The sequence below is a fragment of the Bombyx mori genome, chromosome 17 (genome assembly GCF_030269925.1).
Source record: "Bombyx mori chromosome 17, ASM3026992v2".
Classification (NCBI taxonomy): domain Eukaryota; kingdom Metazoa; phylum Arthropoda; class Insecta; order Lepidoptera; family Bombycidae; genus Bombyx; species Bombyx mori.
The window spans coordinates 5179251-5202436 of NC_085123.1; the positions used below are offsets into that span (position 1 = coordinate 5179251).

The following is a 23186-nucleotide window of genomic DNA, read 5'->3' on the forward strand; positions in this document are numbered from 1 at the left end:
TTATTAATAAATAAATAAAATAAAAAATCATAACAAGGTCGATATTTAGAAATCATCTACTCGACCTCAAGTATTAATTAACGATTTTTGTTCGTTGGGATTATTTTATTATATTGAGTTGAAGTAGAGGAAGTTTCTAAATTATACTGCTAAGAAAACTGCGGTCAGAAGCTTATTAAATATAAATTTGTAAAGTAAAGCTATAGAATTTTCGCCATCATCTTTAGTGAAAATTACCAATAGAATTTTTATCTTTGAGAAAAATGTTCTTTCGAAGTTCCAGTAGTAGTTACATTTTTCAATTAGAAAGACGAAAGTATCACTCCATACAGCCTAATCTCTCGTGTTAGGAATTTTTATTGTTAGGTTAATGTTTGGATCGTAGGAGGATGACTGGTTAAACATAAAATTGGACTACCCACAAGTGAGTTTTAGTGAAGTTTAAAAATATTAATGCCTTAGTTTTCGTATAAATGCGTTCGTCCAACGGCTGGTAATAGCTATTACGATGATCTAGAGTCTAGATTCTAGACCTAGAAGTTATCAGAACACAAGATAAGATCGGAAAGATACCTCGATAAGATGCATCCTGATAATCGTTTCATCGTTGCCCTCGCTGACTACTCCCGATTCCGGTTTACGCAGAAACCATTCACCGTCGACCACCTAAACACGATCTTACCACTGAAGTATGAAATCTATGGATCTACTCAGCGGGTCGCGATTCCGATTCGGTAGTAGATGGATCCACGAAGCAGCTGCCCTTGAACTGGAAGGTCTCCTTCGAAAGCGCTCGGGTATCTGTCAGCAAATCCCACCTCCTGGGTGACCCTTTGCTCGTCGACCTGTCCTGGTGAAACTCGAAAGTCCTTCGAGCTAGTAGTAATCTTCTCATCAAAAAAAGGACATTACACATTCGAATACGAACTGCTGGGCCGGCCGGGCCTATTTAATATAGTAAAAGAGAAATGGGAGCTACTACAGGTAAATAAGTTTGTATTTCTACTTCGCCTACATGAGCGAACACGCTGGTGACTATGATATTGAATTCAGAATTGCTGACGGCACGGTTTTAAAAAAAGAGAACGAGGGCATCGTCGCTCGGTCGTTCTCAATTTTAAATTAACAAAAAATGTATAGTAAGCAAATTTCACTCTAGGTTTCATTAAAACAGCATCATATTGAACAAGAAACAGGGGAGTTTTTTGAAGTGAAACTTCTTTAGGCGCATGGGGGTAAAATTTTTACAGAACGTCACGCAGGTGTCGCAGGTATGCAACGGAAGTGACATCAAACTACTATTGAAATTAAGCACTTGTCAAATGTCAGTAGTAGTAGTTGTTGTATTTTTCCAACTGGAAAGGCAAATGTATCATACCATACAGCCTAATTTATAATTTTTTTGTGAAAAATGTTAATAGGAATTGAAATGAAATGAAAATAATTTGGAACATTAATCAAATAGCATGAAATTAAATTAGTCAATTCAATTGGCAAAATGGTAGTCATTTACTATTTAGAAATCTAAACATAATGTGACTGTCACACTGTTGGCGGGAACATATCTTCCTTTTTCCCTTCCTCTAAGTCTCGGAAATCTAAAGTTTTAGATTTGCATAAATATAAGCAAGATTTGGTTGGACATCTGTCAGATCACACGCGTTTCGATTATTTTTAGTGTTTTTCCCGTTTTTTCTGTGTTTTTAAGAATTGTGTTGCCCTATTTTTGTTGGTGGTGGATTAGTTTAAGTTTCATTTAACTGGTAAGTGTATTTTTTATGTCAATGTCGTCCTCGGTGGGCGAAAATGTCCCGCCGGACAGAGGGAGGTCTTCTTTAGATTCAGAGATGGACGATCTTTCTCTAATACTTAATTCTCCTGTAAAAGCTTCACAAAAACGCCCTGCGGAAGACGTATTAAGCGTCCCAGAAAAAAGATCAGCTCCACATTTACCGGCAGCTGCCTCTAATCAACATACCTACACCCGGCCAGGTTTTGATAACAATTCAGTTCTTAATTACTCTGAAACTGACTCTGGCCCTTTTGTTGTCCATGTATCTCGTTCAGATGGTGACTTTGCCCCAGTTTCGAACCACACCCGTACCCTTAAAATTGCTCAAATTATTTACAATGGTAAGATCTCAGGGATAGATGAAATTAAAAACATGGGTAGAAATAGGGCTGCTATTATTTTTAAAACATATAACGAAGCGAATTCATTTTTAACAAACCCATTACTTTCATCTAACAAATTGTCAGCAATTATTCCACGCTTTCAAGTTACCAGGATGGGTGTCGTGAGACAAATTCCTGTAGAGTGGTCTCTTGAGGACCTAGTCTCATGGATTGAGTGTCGGTCTGTTTCAACCACCGTCATTAAAGCCAGAAGAATGAATAAGAAAAAGAAAATAGATGGAAAAACAGTATGGGAACCGACGGGTACAGTTGTCCTCTCTTTTCTTGGGCAAGTTCTTCCTAAACATGTATATTGTTGCAGCGTTTCCCTCCCTGTAAACATATATACTCTTCCCACTATTCAGTGTTTAAAGTGTTGTCGTTTTGGGCACATTCGTGATCAATGTCGATCGCAAGCCCGCTGCTCTCGATGCGCAGGCCCCCATGAAGGTAATTCTTGTAGTGTTTCAGAAAATAACATAACCTGCTTGTTCTGCTCTGGTTGTCATCCCGCCTCTGACCCGAAATGCCCCGAACATGCCCGTCAAAGATCAATTAAGATGGTTATGTCTGAAGAAAATATTAGTTATATTGAGGCAGCTCGCAGATTTCCTTCAGTCCGCACCTCCTATGCCGATGTTGCCAATTCTTCTCTTCCCCAAAAACCTATCTTCCTGAGCCGATCAGCTCCATCTTCGAATACCCTCCCGTCTTCCTCCCCCTCATCTTCTCGTCATACTCCGTCAACTTCATACAAAAAAACTGTTTTTATTGAAAAATCGTCTAAACCAATACTTTCCAAGTCTTATGATCGTCATGCTCACAATGATATTATTAGCCCTCCTAACTCTTGTTTACCCAATGGTTGTGCTCTTAGCACTCCCACCCCCTGTGCCCCTGCTACAAATGATAATCTCGCGGAATTAATGTCAATGCTGCTTCTAAATATTTTATCAAAATTCAATGATATACTACCGAACAACGTCTTGATTCAGATTCACGCTTTAATCTCTAGTCTCGTCAACTCTCAACCAAAGCATAATGACGAAGGTCCTACAATGGAACTGTCGTAGTATCAGAAATAAAAAACAAGAAATAATTTATCTATCTAATCAATATAACCCTGTCCTCTTTGCTGTTGCGGAGTCATGGTTGAGACCGGATACTCTGCTTAGGGTGCCCGGGTTCTCGTGTCTCCGCGATGACAGAGACGACGGCTGGGCAGGAACTGCTATCTTGGTCAGAAGAAATATATCTTTTTCTCGCATTACCCTTCCTCCTCATTCCTCAGCAATTAACATTGTGGCAGTTCGCTGCTTTAACATCACAGTGGTCTCAGTGTACATCCCTCACCCTAACAGTAACCTTATTCTAGAATTTTCGACACTCTTAACCTCTCTTCCATGTCCTCTCTTAGTCTTAGGAGATTTTAATATACGCCATACAATGTGGGGTTCTGAGTTATGTGACTCAAATTCCTCATTATTTCTTGATAAACTTGATGAATTAAATTTGTGTCTACTTAATGATGGAACTCCCACCCGTAGAGTATCCCCATCCCAAAGTCCAAGTGCCCCAGACCTGTCCTTGTCCTCTCCCTCTTTAGTTAACTCGATTTCTTGGTCTGTTCTGTCCAACTCCCATGGCAGTGATCATCTTCCAATATTACTAACTCTAGCCGATTCTTCCATCCCATCTTCAATTCCATATGAACCCCTTTTGAAATTCAGACTTAACAAGGCCGACTGGCAAAAGTATTCATCTTTAGTTCAAAATAATCTTGAATCTCTTCCTGATGCAAATGATGAAAATACTCTATTTTTGTACCTAGAATTTTGTTCCATTTTATCCTCCGCTGCCGAACTAACCATTCCCTTAAAGAATTCAGCTTCAAATAAAATTCCCTCACCAGCATGGTGGGATGCTGAATGCTCCCAAATAGTCCAAAAACGCAAGGAGGCTGAGTCTGAATTTTCTAAAATTCTCTCTTTAGAGAATTTCCTAGAATTTCAGAAAATTTCGGCCATCTCTAAAAGATTTTTGCGACAAAAGAAATCTCTTGCTTGGCGTAATTTTTGCGAGTCTCTCTCCCCAAGAACTCCTGCCTCCTTGATATGGAAAAAAATAAAAGCATTTCGTAAATCACAATCTGATAATAATATTAATTCTAATTCCTTGTCTTGGCTTCCTGATTTTATCTCCAAACTCTGCCCACCCTTTGTGCCTTTTAAACCTTGTCCCTTAATTCCCTCCTCCGCCTCTAATGACCCCATGAATTCCAGCTTCTCATTTGCAGAACTATGCTGTGTTCTTGACAACCTCCGAGATTCAGCCCCAGGTATAGATGGCTTCCCGTACTCTTTTATAAAAAAATTATCTGACTCTTCTAAAAAAATCTTTCTAAACCTTTTAAATCATATATTTCTCTCCAGTTCTATTCCAGCCTCATGGAAAACTCAATTGATAATCCCAATTCTAAAACCAGGCAAGGATCCAGCTCAATCTTGTTCATATAGACCTATTGCTCTCTCGAGTGTGCTAGCTAAAATTATGGAACATTTGATAAAAAATCGTCTAGAATGGATAGTTGAAAACAGGTCTATTCTCCCTAATAGTCAGTTTGGCTTTAGACGAGGTTACGGAACATTGGACAGCCTGAGCCTCCTCACTTCAGATATTCGTGTTGCATTCTCTCAAAATCGTCATGTTATAGCAGTTTTTCTAGATATTTCCTCTGCATACGACAATGTCGACCTTCATTTACTTAGACAAAAACTTATTAACCTGAATATGCCTCCTAGAATTGTGAATTTTATCTTCAATTTGTTTTATGACAGATCTATTATAGTTCGCATCTTAGGTGAAAATTCTTCTCATCGAACCTGGAAAGGTCTACCTCAGGGTTCTGTTCTCAGTCCTCTGCTTTATAATATTTACACTGCTATTTTAGATACTACTGTGAACCGTTTTTGCCGTATCCTCCAATATGCTGACGATATTGCCCTCTATACCATATCTAATTCTTTCTCACAAGCTTGTAATTGTCTAAATTCTGCTTTGTTTAACCTGAATTCTTGGTTGAATGATCACTGCTTATCCCTGTCCATCCCTAAATGTTCTGCGGTTGCTTTCTCCCGTAAGAGAGTTATCCCTGAAATAAATATTGAAATTTGTAACCAATCTATTCCAGTCTTGAGTAAAGTTAAGTTTTTGGGCATTCTCTTGGATTCTAAACTCTCCGGTGTTCACCATTTAAACTATATCTGCAATAAAGTTGAGAAGAGCATCAATGTTCTACGCGCACTCTCCGGTGTTAAGTGGGGTTCACATCCTTACAGCCAGAAGCTTCTTTATAATGCTTTAATTAGAAGTCACTTTGACTATGGTTGCTTTGTTTTGGAGCCTTGTAATAAAATGGCACTTACAAAACTAAATCGTATTCAATCAAAATGCCTCAGAATCATCTCTGGCGCCATGAAATCTTCCCCTATAAATGCCCTACAAGTTGAATGTTTTGAACCTCCTTTAGCCTTGCGTAGACAGTTTCTAGCTGATAGATTTTTCTACAAAGTAATTTCTCTCTCAAACCACCCCCTTTTAGCTCTACTTTCCCAACTTGCTCAACTGACCGAAACCTCTAGATACTGGCGTCATAAATCTGTACCTCCTCTTGTCAACTCGTATAAGAAACTGCAAAATTTAGCTTCTCCAATTTTTCAATATGATAAATTCCCCCTCTTTCATTTCTCTTTTGACTGTCTTTTATTTCGTCCCACTACCTTCTTGAATATTGGGATCCATAAAGACTCCCCAGTAGCAAATTTACAATTTCAGAACATAGTACAACTACAATGGCCTAATCATTATCACCTATTCACTGATGCATCTAAACTATCCCAAAATGGTCCTGTAGGTGCTGCGGTATGGATCCCCAAGTTTAAAATCTCCCTAAAATACAAACTCCCTCAGACTTCTTCTGTGTACTCTGGTGAAGCTGTTGCTCTTTTAGAAGCAGCTCTTTTTATTAAAACCCGCGGTCTAAGTAAATCGGTAATTTTTTCGGACTCCTTAAGTTGTCTTCAAGACATAACTAAATTTCCATCGCATTCAAAAGTCAATTTTGAAATTATATTAAAAATTAAAGAAACTCTTTTTCAATGTCACTGCTCCGGACTTGATGTCACTCTCGTCTGGATCCCAAGTCATAGCGGAATTTGTGGGAATGAGCTTGCTGACTCCTGTGCCAAGGAGGCTGTTGTTATGGGCTGTAACAAGTATAACAAAATTTTTACTCGAGATTTACATTCTCTGGCAAAATCTGATATGCTTCAATCTTGGAATGAAAGCTGGCAGATTTCTCGTCAGTCAGTAGGTAAGCATTATGGTAACTTGCAACCGACCCTGCCCTCTAAGCCTTGGTTTTCCTCCCACTGCCATCTTCCTAAAAAAATTGTCTCAGCTATAATCCGTCTTAGACTTGGCCATGTTTGCTCCCCTGTTTTTCTTGCCAAAATTAGAGTCCGTGACCATTCTCTTTGTGAGTGTGGATTAGATGAGGGTACCCTGGATCACATTTTCTTCGACTGCCCCAATATCGTATCCCCTCTTTATGATATCCTTCCCAATGACATTCCCCGACCTATTAATATTAATTGTTTATTAACTTTAGTCTATTCTAAACATGTAAATATTCTGTGTAAATTTTTATCTGCTAATAATATTTATCTCTAAAGTAGTTAGTCTAACATATATTTGTTTGTGCTGTTCTTAAAACCACAGATTCGCGTATGGAAATACCGACCAAATTTACTTGTATTTAGATTTAGTAATTTTTTCCCTCTCTAAGCACCTGTTATTTTTGTAAATACTTTGACATTGGCAAAATCAATGCCAAAGGCGTTGGAGCCAAATTATCTAAAAGAAGAAGAAGAAGCAAGATTTATAAATTAGTTCGCCAAAAAAGTTTCATTTCTGATATGTGTACTTTGTACGCACGCACTTTTTTTTCTGTTACAAATCAAAGCGAGAGAAAATGGCATAGGGCGAAAATAATCATGACTGTTGTATGGTCTGACTGAGAAAGTGAAAGATTGAGTCATTCAAAAACCTTATAAGAAAAGCAACCAAATCTTGTTCAATGACCCTTTATTTCGTACATATATCCAATTTTGGGATAAATATTCTCAAAAGTTAATGACTAAATTTTTTATTTTTATGGTTTTACACATTTACATACCGTAAAATGGGGCGATTAGGGACAAATTCCAACTTTATGAGCAATTTTAAGGTAGTTGTTGATGTATATAATGCTATATCAGGATCAAAATGATTGAGTCTTGGGGGCATCTTTGTTGTCTAATTTAAAATTATGCAAGTAGCATTCCAGTTTAAGCAAAAAATGCAAAAATAGGTGTAATCCCTATTTACCCGAAAATTGCGGTTAATTGGGACGAAATGAGAAATTTGCTAGGGTTGGCACTAATTTTATTTTTATATATAGTTTTAATTTATTTATTTATTTAGATGCACCAACAAAGTGATCATCAATAAAAAAAATTGAAAAACTGACAAAAATACATGGCAGACATCACCTCAATTATAGGTGCAATCGACAGTGCAGTAACAACAAAATATATATATATTTATACATATATAGTGGGGTTTCTTAGAAACGGTTTATATTTCTCCGTTCTTGGTAAGTACTTAGGGGCTGATATTTCTATCTGGGTTAAGAGATTAGGTGTGTCGGTTATTCCATGGATTAATCAGATGAATACCCCCACTCTGAACAAATATTAAATATTGTATTATGTATTACTTAGACATTTTTGTCCACCTTGAGATTTCATTGATCTTGTTACATGTCTCTGCAAAATCGACTTACTTATATTAAATTGCTTATCTATTTCAACTAAAGACTTATTCCCAATTTCGCTTCGAATAAACCAAATTTTTACCAACAAATAAAAAAAATATTGTTATAACTACATAGACAACCCTACAAACCTGTACCTATTTATACTTAGGTCGTTTCCATTTCACGTATTCTCATTCCAATTGACCCCTTTTTCGTTGTTATTTGTACCTAAGACGTCCCCAATATCCCTAAAAACAACAGATTTTTACATGTATTTTTATTTAATCAAATACATTAAAACCAATAACAACTGAGACTTACCTTTAATATATATGCTGGTTCAAACACTAAATAACGTTTATAAATCATAGTCGTCTTCTATTATTATCAAATAAATAAAAGAGAGCAAAGTTTCTAGCACTAAAATAATTACCACCACAGGAAGTTAATTTGAAACGCGATTTTTTATAAGTTAGCAGCTATTATCATGCATATTCAGAGTTGTTTTGTGAACTTTCAACATTCTACTATTAAACTACAAAAAAATGGAAGATTTTGCAACGAATATAAAACTTATATTGAGCGTCGAAAGATTTTCCCGGTTTTGTCCCGATTCGCCTTTCAATCCCTAATCGCCCCATTTTACCGGTACATTTTATTACAGCCAGATAAAAATACGCTATAAAAAAATTCGCCATTTCACGTTCCGTTCCACAGTGTAAACAAAACTTTGTTACTTTTTGTGTAAAAAAGTCAATGTAATTGCTTATTACAGCAACAATTACTGTGCACATTAATTACAACAAATTTACTATGTGAATATATTAAAATAATAAAATATATTTCGGTAAAAACATGACATAAAATTTAGTAAAATACACGTTTACCGTAAACGGATCGTGAAACGTCAACTGTGACGTCTACCTTGACGATTTTTAAGGGAACTTTAAAAAATTATATCTCGTAAACCTTGAGTTTCCGCAACTTGAAACTTTGCAAAAAGCTTTCTATTTATGAGTACTATCTACAAAAAAAAAAAAATTGAGAACTTCCAAATCTACGGACTCTAAAGGAAAGTTTAGCTCAGTTGATGTTTAAGAATTACGGTACTTATACCCGAAGTACGGGTTATTACGGTTATGCTTTAGTTATGCTGCTCTGTTCAGAGAATAACACAATAATATGGAATGCACAGATAATACGGACGGAATGTATAGAACATAATTCAGCATGAAAATTCAATATCCAAAACAATAAACAACTTTACTACAAGCGGACTTGAGTGAAGGGAGCGTACGTAATATGTACATATACAAATATCACACCAATAACAGAAAACATTAAAGTGTAGTTCTCACTTTCTCAGTACAGCTGAAGTAACTGTAGTGTTTGGACGTCTAAAATTTTATTTTAATATTTTAAATATCGTTGTTAAAATGGATCGAAAATTCGTAAATGTTATTATATTAGGATTCGGTTTTATGTTTGTGTTTACTGCATTTCAAACAATGGGAAATATTGAGGTAAGATTATTGTAACAAACTTTTTTCAAGTAATTTTACTATCATTCACCTATTTGAATTCCAAGTGATTTGATGCGATTGGTTAAAATTTAAATGTGTAATTGAGATATGACTATATAAACAGGCAACAATGAAAGTTTTCATAATATTTAGTGTGTTTGGAAAAATTAGTCTTAAATTAAATGTGATACATTCTTTCATGTAAATCTTACCAAAGAGCAGATGTTAATATTTCTTTACTTGTTAAATTCCACAGATAACAAAGAATGATTTGATGATCCCAATTTTACTACTTTTTCATCTGATATTGATAAATGATAGTATAAAAAATAAATTCTAAAATGGCTTCTAATTAAAAAAAAAACCAAGATTGCAACCCTCTTCAGAGGGGCAGCTGTGTTATGATGTGGTGTTTATAGATTCTGGTAACACTAGCTAATCATAGAACTTGTTATCATAATGATACCCTTCAATTTGAATATAACATATAATTGAAGTCAGAAGATCTAAATTATGACATTCTTGTCTATTAATTAAAAGATGTACACAATGCAACACCAGCTCCTCAACACCTTCCTAAAGTACTAACTCAACTCCCATAGTCCCTTTTGTACATTATTTATTTTAATGAAATTTTTTATATAATGTATTCCTGCCCTGAAGGGGCTGTAGAGGTCAACAGGCAAAAAATAATCACCCACGTCAAAAAAAACTAAGTAGACCTTAAGGCATACATTGGTACACTCTTCAAAACATAACAACTTACTTTGATAATAAAATAATATTTTATGATCTAGACATATTCAAATAGCTATTATCACTGTGTAATCGTTAACATTTTTTCAAATGTTCGAAATAAATGTAGTGTCATTTCTAAGAAAGCCAACTGAAAATAAACACAAACAGATGCTCTAAATTTTTTATTGATTTTACATTTGCTGTATTTGGTCAGCGCCTTTCCTTTATTCACATTAGAAATGTAAATAAATCTGTTGAAATTCAATGACACCAATAAAGCTTCATCTACATGTTAAAAAGAATTAAAATTAAAATCCTTGTTTGTGGTAATCTATACTATTAAACAAAAAAATATATATGTAGATAGCTAGGCTATTTTTAAGTAATGGTGGACAGTTGCTTGGCAGATATTCATTAGAAATCTCTTAAAAAAAAAAACAGATACTTAATACAAAACGATAACAAAAACAATATAATTGACATCAACAAAATAAAATTAGAATATCATCAATGTCGTCAATTTCATATCCATTAAATGCTTATTTATATAGTTTATAAACTGCTGATCAGATCTTGTTAAAAAAAATTAATTGGGCCACAGAAGCACCAGCATTCAAATAAATCATCAAAATTAGCTTACCTAATATAAATATAAAATTAGCTTTTGTAGGCAGCGGCTTGGCTCTGCCCCTGGCATTGCTAAAGTCTACGGGCGATGGTAACCACTCACCATCAGGTGGGCCGTATGCTGGTCTGCCGCCTACACGGGCAATAAAAAAATCTAGAAAATATGATACCCTGATGTAACACAAAAAAAAGCCAGTCGAATTAAGAACAACCTTTTTAAAATTGGTTAAAATATATGGACATTGATCTTTTTTCTTACCTATGTTGATGGCCTAGAGAAGCTATATCAGCGTTACCCTAGCCTAGCGTGTAGGTGAGCTTTCGGGGCTCAAATTGGAGTTGCTGCTAACACCGGTCCCGGATCGGAAACGCGATCCGCTGAATTTCTTACTTCGTGTTCTTATTACGTAAACTTCTAAACCATAGACACAGCCTTAGAGAGAGCCCTAGAGAGCCTAGAGTTTCTCGCTGGATCTTCTCAGTCGCAATAGCGATCCGGTGGTAGATTCTGCAAAGCACTGCTCTTATTCGGGTTGGCGTTCGCAAACTTTCAGGTTGAACCTGTGAGATCACCGCAACGTCCGCATCATCATCATCATCAGCCTTAATCTGCCTACTGCTGGACATAGGCCTTCCCCAATGCCTTCCACATAATGCGGTCCTCCGCCTTCCGCATCCAACGACTTCCCGCCGTGCGCACTAAGTCGTCAGTCCACCTGGTTGGAGGACGCCCCACGCTCCTGGTACCCATCCGTGGCCTCCATTCGAGGACTTTCCTCCCCCACCTGACGTCGCTGGCTCGACAGATGTGACCGGCCCATTGCCACTTCAGCCTGCTAACTTTGAGAGCTATGTCGTCGACTTTGGTTCTCCGTCGAATTTCTTCGTTCCGGATTTTGTCTCTTAGAGAAATACCGAGCCTAGCTCTCTTCATCGCCCGCTGTGCGACTCTTAACTTATGGGCCAGCCCTGCCGTGAGTGTCCAGGTTTCCGTGCCATAGGTCATCGCGGGGAGAACGCGCGAATGGTTAAATACTTTTTTCTTCAGGCATTGAGGAATTTGCGAGGTGAGGATTGCACGGAATTTCCCAAATGCCGACCAACCCAGTCGTATGCGTCTCTCAATCTCTGTATTGAAGTTACCCCGGTCAAGCTGGATAGCCTGACCGAGGTAGACAAAGTCTTTTACCTCTTCAACGACTGCATTCGAGATGGTAACTTGGCCCGGGACGATTTTATCATCGAACATGACTTTCGTCTTGTCAAGGTTCATGCGCAGTCCCACGCATCGGGAAGCAGCATTGAGATCGTTGAGCATACGACGGAGGTCCTCCAGCGATTCCGATATTAAGACTATGTCATCGGCAAATCGAAGGTGTGACATGTACTCTCCGTTGACGTTGATTCTACATGTTTTCCAGTCCAGCGTCTTGAAGACATCTTCAAGTGCAGCGGTGAACAGTTTCGGAGATATAACATCTCCCTGTCGGACACCCCGCTGCAGCTTGATAGGTCTAGACTGGCAATCCTGGATTTGTACGGTCATCGTCGTGGCTTCGATAAGACTTTTCAACACCTCGATATAGCGATAGTCTATCTGGCATCGCTGTAAGGATTCCAGAACTGACCACCTGGTTAGTTCTGGAATCTCGATAGAGTCAAAGGCTTTCTCGTAGTCCACGAAAATAAGTACGCGCGAAGTTGAAATAGCCCTTTAGGCTACCAGCAAATATGTCGGAAAAAAGAAACAAACTTGAACTTCCATTACATACATTCATACCATTGCATTTGTCAATTAACTTCATATCAATCCCCTTTATCAGTTTCCTTAAGATCACGATTTATTTATATGCGTTTTCTCTTACGTATAAAAGTGTGTCAGAGATAAATTTTATTATCATGTTTATGTTATTTACGATCGAGTACATTGGACACAATTTATTGTAATGCAGCAAAGTGGTACATTGAAATTAACCAGTTTAAAGGCTACGTGCCGGTGTGCAGTTTTAAAAATTATGTAACGAACGGAAAAAAAAATGAAATATCTGTGTCCGGTTATAAATGATTCGCACTTACACAACACTGTCTCTAAATATAATTTAGGTAATTGAACTTACTTAATGTAAATGAGTGAGTGTGTATAAATCAAGTGTGTTTCAGAATCGCAATCGAGAGAAATCTGTATATATATATATATATATATATAAATGAATTGCTGTTCGTTAGTCTCGCTAAAACTCGAGAACGGCTGGACCGATTTGCTAACTTTGTTCTTGAATTATTTGTGGAGGTCCAGAGAAGGTTTAAAACGTAGATAAATATGAAAATGCTCGGAAATAAATAAAAATAAGAATTTTGTTTTTGCTTTGATGTGTCCCCCGTCGGACGGATTCCTTTTGTTTGTTTTAAGTTTATATTATACAAAAGTTTAGGTCTTTTATTTATCGATTGAGGATTGAGGCACTACGAAGTCTGCCGGGTCAGCTAGTTCTTAATAAAATTCAAATTTATTAGATTTTTTTTCTTAATAACATTACAAGTAAAGAGCAGTTATTCAATTATCGTACACAATTCATTAACTACAGTTAATGAGAGGTATTATGTAGGCAACGCCTTAACTTTGTACGCACGCACTTTTTTTTCTGTTACAAATCAAAGCGAGAGAAAATGGCATAGGGCGAAAATAATCATGACTGTTGTATGGTCTGACTGAGAAAGTGAAAGATTGAGTCATTCAAAAACCTTATAAGAAAAGCAACCAAATCTTGTTCAATGACCCTTTATTTCGTACATATATCCAATTTTGGGATAAATATTCTCAAAAGTTAATGACTAAATTTTTTATTTTTATGGTTTTACACATTTACATACCGTAAAATGGGGCGATTAGGGACAAATTCCAACTTTATGAGCAATTTTAAGGTAGTTGTTGATGTATATAATGCTATATCAGGATCAAAATGATTGAGTCTTGGGGGCATCTTTGTTGTCTAATTTAAAATTATGCAAGTAGCATTCCAGTTTAAGCAAAAAATGCAAAAATAGGTGTAATCCCTATTTACCCGAAAATTGCGGTTAATTGGGACGAAATGAGAAATTTGCTAGGGTTGGCACTAATTTTATTTTTATATATAGTTTTAATTTATTTATTTATTTAGATGCACCAACAAAGTGATCATCAATAAAAAAAATTGAAAAACTGACAAAAATACATGGCAGACATCACCTCAATTATAGGTGCAATCGACAGTGCAGTAACAACAAAATATATATATATTTATACATATATAGTGGGGTTTCTTAGAAACGGTTTATATTTCTCCGTTCTTGGTAAGTACTTAGGGGCTGATATTTCTATCTGGGTTAAGAGATTAGGTGTGTCGGTTATTCCATGGATTAATCAGATGAATACCCCCACTCTGAACAAATATTAAATATTGTATTATGTATTACTTAGACATTTTTGTCCACCTTGAGATTTCATTGATCTTGTTACATGTCTCTGCAAAATCGACTTACTTATATTAAATTGCTTATCTATTTCAACTAAAGACTTATTCCCAATTTCGCTTCGAATAAACCAAATTTTTACCAACAAATAAAAAAAATATTGTTATAACTACATAGACAACCCTACAAACCTGTACCTATTTATACTTAGGTCGTTTCCATTTCACGTATTCTCATTCCAATTGACCCCTTTTTCGTTGTTATTTGTACCTAAGACGTCCCCAATATCCCTAAAAACAACAGATTTTTACATGTATTTTTATTTAATCAAATACATTAAAACCAATAACAACTGAGACTTACCTTTAATATATATGCTGGTTCAAACACTAAATAACGTTTATAAATCATAGTCGTCTTCTATTATTATCAAATAAATAAAAGAGAGCAAAGTTTCTAGCACTAAAATAATTACCACCACAGGAAGTTAATTTGAAACGCGATTTTTTATAAGTTAGCAGCTATTATCATGCATATTCAGAGTTGTTTTGTGAACTTTCAACATTCTACTATTAAACTACAAAAAAATGGAAGATTTTGCAACGAATATAAAACTTATATTGAGCGTCGAAAGATTTTCCCGATTTTGTCCCGATTCGCCTTTCAATCCCTAATCGCCCCATTTTACCGGTACATTTTATTACAGCCAGATAAAAATACGCTATAAAAAAATTCGCCATTTCACGTTCCGTTCCACAGTGTAAACAAAACTTTGTTACTTTTTGTGTAAAAAAGTCAATGTAATTGCTTATTACAGCAACAATTACTGTGCACATTAATTACAACAAATTTACTATGTGAATATATTAAAATAATAAAATATATTTCGGTAAAAACATGACATAAAATTTAGTAAAATACACGTTTACCGTAAACGGATCGTGAAACGTCAACTGTGACGTCTACCTTGACGATTTTTAAGGGAACTTTAAAAAATTATATCTCGTAAACCTTGAGTTTCCGCAACTTGAAACTTTGCAAAAAGCTTTCTATTTATGAGTACTATCTACAAAAAAAAAAAATTGAGAACTTCCAAATCTACGGACTCTAAAGGAAAGTTTAGCTCAGTTGATGTTTAAGAATTACGGTACTTATACCCGAAGTACGGGTTATTACGGTTATGCTTTAGTTATGCTGCTCTGTTCAGAGAATAACACAATAATATGGAATGCACAGATAATACGGACGGAATGTATAGAACATAATTCAGCATGAAAATTCAATATCCAAAACAATAAACAACTTTACTACAAGCGGACTTGAGTGAAGGGAGCGTACGTAATATGTACATATACAAATATCACACCAATAACAGAAAACATTAAAGTGTAGTTCTCACTTTCTCAGTACAGCTGAAGTAACTGTAGTGTTTGAACGTCTAAAATTTTATTTTAATATTTTAAATATCGTTGTTAAAATGGATCGAAAATTCGTAAATGTTATTATATTAGGATTCGGTTTTATGTTTGTGTTTACTGCATTTCAAACAATGGGAAATATTGAGGTAAGATTATTGTAACAAACTTTTTTCAAGTAATTTTACTATCATTCACCTATTTGAATTCCAAGTGATTTGATGCGATTGGTTAAAATTTAAATGTGTAATTGAGATATGACTATATAAACAGGCAACAATGAAAGTTTTCATAATATTTAGTGTGTTTGGAAAAATTAGTCTTAAATTAAATGTGATACATTCTTTCATGTAAATCTTACCAAAGAGCAGATGTTAATATTTCTTTACTTGTTAAATTCCACAGATAACAAAGAATGATTTGATGATCCCAATTTTACTACTTTTTCATCTGATATTGATAAATGATAGTATAAAAAATAAATTCTAAAATGGCTTCTAATTAAAAAAAAAACCAAGATTGCAACCCTCTTCAGAGGGGCAGCTGTGTTATGATGTGGTGTTTATAGATTCTGGTAACACTAGCTAATCATAGAACTTGTTATCATAATGATACCCTTCAATTTGAATATAACATATAATTGAAGTCAGAAGATCTAAATTATGACATTCTTGTCTATTAATTAAAAGATGTACACAATGCAACACCAGCTCCTCAACACCTTCCTAAAGTACTAACTCAACTCCCATAGTCCCTTTTGTACATTATTTATTTTAATGAAATTTTTTATATAATGTATTCCTGCCCTGAAGGGGCTGTAGAGGTCAACAGGCAAAAAATAATCACCCACGTCAAAAAAAACTAAGTAGACCTTAAGGCATACATTGGTACACTCTTCAAAACATAACAACTTACTTTGATAATAAAATAATATTTTATGATCTAGACATATTCAAATAGCTATTATCACTGTGTAATCGTTAACATTTTTTCAAATGTTCGAAATAAATGTAGTGTCATTTCTAAGAAAGCCAACTGAAAATAAACACAAACAGATGCTCTAAATTTTTTATTGATTTTACATTTGCTGTATTTGGTCAGCGCCTTTCCTTTATTCACATTAGAAATGTAAATAAATCTGTTGAAATTCAATGACACCAATAAAGCTTCATCTACATGTTAAAAAGAATTAAAATTAAAATCCTTGTTTGTGGTAATCTATACTATTAAACAAAAAAATATATATGTAGATAGCTAGGCTATTTTTAAGTAATGGTGGACAGTTGCTTGGCAGATATTCATTAGAAATCTCTTAAAAAAAAAAACAGATACTTAATACAAAACGATAACAAAAACAATATAATTGACATCAACAAAATAAAATTAGAATATCATCAATGTCGTCAATTTCATATCCATTAAATGCTTATTTATATAGTTTATAAACTGCTGATCAGATCTTGTTAAAAAAAATTAATTGGGCCACAGAAGCACCAGCATTCAAATAAATCATCAAAATTAGCTTACCTAATATAAATATAAAATTAGCTTTTGTAGGCAGCGGCTTGGCTCTGCCCCTGGCATTGCTAAAGTCTACGGGCGATGGTAACCACTCACCATCAGGTGGGCCGTATGCTGGTCTGCCGCCTACACGGGCAATAAAAAAATCTAGAAAATATGATACCCTGATGTAACACAAAAAAAAGCCAGTCGAATTAAGAACAACCTTTTTAAAATTGGTTAAAATATATGGACATTGATCTTTTTTCTTACCTATGTTGATGGCCTAGAGAAGCTATATCAGCGTTACCCTAGCCTAGCGTGTAGGTGAGCTTTCGGGGCTCAAATTGGAGTTGCTGCTAACACCGGTCCCGGATCGGAAACGCGATCCGCTGAATTTCTTACTTCGTGTTCTTATTACGTAAACTTCTAAACCATAGACACAGCCTTAGAGAGAGCCCTAGAGAGCCTAGAGTTTCTCGCTGGATCTTCTCAGTCGCAATAGCGATCCGGTGGTAGATTCTGCAAAGCACTGCTCTTATTCGGGTTGGCGTTCGCAAACTTTCAGGTTGAACCTGTGAGATCACCGCAACGTCCGCATCATCATCATCATCAGCCTTAATCTGCCTACTGCTGGACATAGGCCTTCCCCAATGCCTTCCACATAATGCGGTCCTCCGCCTTCCGCATCCAACGACTTCCCGCCGTGCGCACTAAGTCGTCAGTCCACCTGGTTGGAGGACGCCCCACGCTCCTGGTACCCATCCGTGGCCTCCATTCGAGGACTTTCCTCCCCCACCTGACGTCGCTGGCTCGACAGATGTGACCGGCCCATTGCCACTTCAGCCTGCTAACTTTGAGAGCTATGTCGTCGACTTTGGTTCTCCGTCGAATTTCTTCGTTCCGGATTTTGTCTCTTAGAGAAATACCGAGCCTAGCTCTCTTCATCGCCCGCTGTGCGACTCTTAACTTATGGGCCAGCCCTGCCGTGAGTGTCCAGGTTTCCGTGCCATAGGTCATCGCGGGGAGAACGCGCGAATGGTTAAATACTTTTTTCTTCAGGCATTGAGGAATTTGCGAGGTGAGGATTGCACGGAATTTCCCAAATGCCGACCAACCCAGTCGTATGCGTCTCTCAATCTCTGTATTGAAGTTACCCCGGTCAAGCTGGATAGCCTGACCGAGGTAGACAAAGTCTTTTACCTCTTCAACGACTGCATTCGAGATGGTAACTTGGCCCGGGACGATTTTATCATCGAACATGACTTTCGTCTTGTCAAGGTTCATGCGCAGTCCCACGCATCGGGAAGCAGCATTGAGATCGTTGAGCATACGACGGAGGTCCTCCAGCGATTCCGATATTAAGACTATGTCATCGGCAAATCGAAGGTGTGACATGTACTCTCCGTTGACGTTGATTCTACATGTTTTCCAGTCCAGCGTCTTGAAGACATCTTCAAGTGCAGCGGTGAACAGTTTCGGAGATATAACATCTCCCTGTCGGACACCCCGCTGCAGCTTGATAGGTCTAGACTGGCAATCCTGGATTTGTACGGTCATCGTCGTGGCTTCGATAAGACTTTTCAACACCTCGATATAGCGATAGTCTATCTGGCATCGCTGTAAGGATTCCAGAACTGACCACCTGGTTAGTTCTGGAATCTCGATAGAGTCAAAGGCTTTCTCGTAGTCCACGAAAATAAGTACGCGCGAAGTTGAAATAGCCCTTTAGGCTACCAGCAAATATGTCGGAAAAAAGAAACAAACTTGAACTTCCATTACATACATTCATACCATTGCATTTGTCAATTAACTTCATATCAATCCCCTTTATCAGTTTCCTTAAGATCACGATTTATTTATATGCGTTTTCTCTTACGTATAAAAGTGTGTCAGAGATAAATTTTATTATCATGTTTATGTTATTTACGATCGAGTACATTGGACACAATTTATTGTAATGCAGCAAAGTGGTACATTGAAATTAACCAGTTTAAAGGCTACGTGCCGGTGTGCAGTTTTAAAAATTATGTAACGAACGGAAAAAAAAATGAAATATCTGTGTCCGGTTATAAATGATTCGCACTTACACAACACTGTCTCTAAATATAATTTAGGTAATTGAACTTACTTAATGTAAATGAGTGAGTGTGTATAAATCAAGTGTGTTTCAGAATCGCAATCGAGAGAAATCTGTATATATATATATATATATATATAAATGAATTGCTGTTCGTTAGTCTCGCTAAAACTCGAGAACGGCTGGACCGATTTGCTAACTTTGTTCTTGAATTATTTGTGGAGGTCCAGAGAAGGTTTAAAACGTAGATAAATATGAAAATGCTCGGAAATAAATAAAAATAAGAATTTTGTTTTTGCTTTGATGTGTCCCCCGTCGGACGGATTCCTTTTGTTTGTTTTAAGTTTATATTATACAAAAGTTTAGGTCTTTTATTTATCGATTGAGGATTGAGGCACTACGAAGTCTGCCGGGTCAGCTAGTTCTTAATAAAATTCAAATTTATTAGATTTTTTTTCTTAATAACATTACAAGTAAAGAGCAGTTATTCAATTATCGTACACAATTCATTAACTACAGTTAATGAGAGGTATTATGTAGGCAACGCCTTAACATTTTAATCAGTCTAAGAAATCTGATTGAATCACAAACCTTTGAATTATCATTACATATTTTTGTTCACGTCTTTTTTTTTATGTAATGCCCTTTTTTACAGTCTAAATTAAATTTAAAGGGTGTGCACTGTTGAGTTATACTAGGCTGCACTAAAAGTATCGGGAATGGAATATTTCCACTGTTCCTGTCATATTAAAATCTTTTTAATTAAAAACTCCTTGGTTTTAAAAATCAAATACCATTTATTTATTTAAAAAAAGATTCTCGGTCTTGTCACGAGGTTTTGTCAAACTTGTTTAGTCGTTGAGAAAATGGAATTGACTCGAGAAAATTCAAGAGCGATGATTTATTATGACTTTCGAAGTGGTTTAACACAAAAACAGTGTGTTGACCGGATGATTTCTGCATTTGGTGATGAAGCCCCATCCAAAACCACAATTTATCGCTGGTTTGCTGAGTTTCAACGTGGACGTGTCAAGCTCAGTGATGATCCCCGTCAAGGTCGTCGAAAAACTGCAGTCACCCAAGAAAACGTTGATGCTGTGCGTAAGCTGATTGAGGAAGATCGACATGTGACATACCGCGAAATTCAGGCAACTTTAGACATTGGCATGAGTCAAATACAAATAATCTTGCATGAACAATTAGGTGTAAAAAAGTTGTTTTCCCGATGGATACCGCATTCGCTCTGTGAAGAGCAAAAAGCGGCTCGCGTTACTTGGTGCGTCAGAACTCTCGAAAGATTCCACGCAGGATCCTCAAATCCTGTATACAACATTGTATCAGGTGACGAATCCTGGATATACGCGTACGAACCCGAAACAAAAAACCAGTCACGAGTTTGGGTGTTCGAAAATGAGTTAAAGCCAACAAAAATTGTTCGTTCACGGAGTGTTGCAAAAAAAGTGGTGGCCACGTTTGTGTCCAAAACCGGCCATGTTATGACTATTCCTCTTGAGGGACAAAGAACGGTTAATGCAGAATGGTATGCTAGCATTTGTTTGCCACAGGTCGTTTCTGAACTCCGTAAAGAGAACTGCAACCGCCGCATCATCCTCCATCACGACAATGCGAGTTCTCACACCGCGCACAGAACAAAAGAGTTTTTAGAGCAAGAAAACATAGAATTATTAGACCATCCGCCGTACAGCCCCGACCTAAGCCCTAATGATTTCTATACTTTCCCTAAAATAAAGAATAAATTGCGTGGACAGAGATTTTCATCACCTGAAGAAGCTGTGGACACCTACAAAACGGCCATTTTGGAGACCCCAACTTCCGAATGGAATGGTTGCTTCAGTGATTGGTTCCATTGTATGAAAAAATGTGTCAAATTTCGCGGAGAATACTTAGAAAAGCAATAAATACATTTTTAAATAGTAATGTTGTGTCACTTCGTTAATTCCCGAAATTTTCAGTGCCGCCCTCGTATTATTCGATGTGATTATCGCAAAGGCAATCGGACAATTTTACTGGTGATGAGTCCGCACGGGTAGGTACCACCACCCTGCCTATTTCTGCCGTGAAGCAGTAATAGGTTTCGGTTTGAAGCATGCGGCAGCCGTTGCACTGAAAAAAAAAACGAGACCTTAAAACTCAAGCTTCAAAATGGGCGGCGACATTTACGTTGTTGATGTCTATGTCCTCCGGTAACCACTTAACATCAGGTAGGGCGTGCAATAAAAAAAGCTATAAAAGTTCCAAGTAATAAAAACAAAATAAAGAAACATTCTTAAAAATCCGAAATAACAAATCGATATTCTTAGGTTTAAGATTTTCATCAACATTAGAAGACCGGTTCCAGATAGGTGCTCTTACGAAAAAACGAACAGAAAGACAAAAAAATATATCAAGAAATATCCGGTATGTTAAGTTAACCCTGAACTTTGCTCAGAGAATTTTAAGCTATCCTATCCGCGAAAAACCAGAATAGCCCTTTAGGCTACCAGATAATACATAGGGGAAAAAAGAACGATGGTTCCTTTCGATTAAAAAATAAAAAGCAATATTTCTCAAACCACTCAGGATAACCTCTTACATTTTTTAGACTCTTTCGTCTGCTTCGTAGCAGAAGTAGAACAGTTTCATTCTCGTAAATTACCCCGAAATCCCTCTGAAATAATTCTTGCCGACTGTTTTTTAAACCTACTCCTTGGGGTTTTTGCCATATCACCCATAAATTATTAAGTTATTCCAATATAATAGACTAGCGACCCGCCCTCGCTTCGCTTCGGAAACATTAAAACAAACATGAAACTAAAAAAAAAAAAAAAAAATTAAAAAAAGTAGCCTATGTTCATCAGGGACAATGTCGGCTTCTAATGGAAAAAGAATTTTTCAAATCGGTCCAGTAGTTTCGGAGCCTATTCGAAACAAACAAACAAACAAATCTTTCCTCTTTATAATAATTCCAATATAATAGATTACAATAAAAAAAAAACTTTATTGAACACCACTAACAAATGGTGCTTAATGAACTTGTATTTACATATATAGTATATTAATGAAATGGAATTTTAAAGACTCACGGCAGTAATCCATGGTGTAATTTTATACAGTTCACTAATATCTAAATTTTAAGCTATTTTAAGTAAGAGCTGAATGTATTTAGAACATATATTTGAGATGAATATGGATTACAGATGATCGTCTCTCTGACATATTGCTCTTTTTTTATTGCCTTGATGGATAGACGAGCTTACAGCCCACCTGGTGTTAAGTGGTTACTGGAGCCCATAGCCATCTACCACGTAAATGCGCTACCCACCTTGAGATATAAGTTCTAAGGTCTCAGTATAGTTAAGCTTGGCATTGCTGAAGTCCATGGGTGACGGTAACCACTTACCATCAGGTGGGCCGTACGCTCGTCTGCCTACAAAGGCAATAAAAAAAAAAAAAAAAAAAAAAAGTACAACGGCTGCCCCGCCCTTCAAACCGAAACGCATTACTGCTTCACGGCATGGCCAGTCCAGTTGTTAATCAGCTAATAGGTTTGAGTATCTGTTTATTCTACACGTGCAGGGAATAACATTGTAAATCATAATGTAGCTAAAAGTAACTTACAATGTTGTCCCTTGCACTTGTCGTATTAAAATTCTTCAATTGTTATTCTTTCTCTACTATGGCGTACCAATATTTAATATCAAAGCTATTGAAATAAATACTGTTCCACTAGAAGAAAAACATTTTTTTTTCAATGAAATTACATATATCTATATAGTTCTCTATATGGATTTATTCGATATATTTGTAGGAGCTATTAACCC

The 23186-nt window shown here is 36.4% G+C and overlaps 1 protein-coding gene and 1 long non-coding RNA gene across 2 annotated transcripts in view; both read left to right on the plus strand.

Annotated features, from left to right (window-relative positions):
• The first annotated feature begins 8676 nt into the window (after positions 1 to 8676).
• Positions 8677 to 13276, plus strand: LOC134200425 (uncharacterized). The gene is made up of 2 exons (XR_009975346.1): positions 8677 to 9555; positions 13081 to 13276. It is a non-coding gene; the product is annotated as an uncharacterized LOC134200425 (long non-coding RNA).
• Positions 13277 to 15702: 2426 nt separating this feature from the next.
• The window catches only part of LOC101746005 (UNC93-like protein MFSD11), a 39688-nt gene continuing 32204 nt past the window's right edge, over positions 15703 to 23186 (plus strand). Inside the window, exon 1 of the mRNA XM_038016784.2 lies at positions 15703 to 15934. Within this exon, the coding sequence (XP_037872712.1) occupies positions 15848 to 15934 (87 nt within the window). The 5' untranslated portion in view covers positions 15703 to 15847. The remainder of the gene's footprint in view (positions 15935 to 23186) is intronic.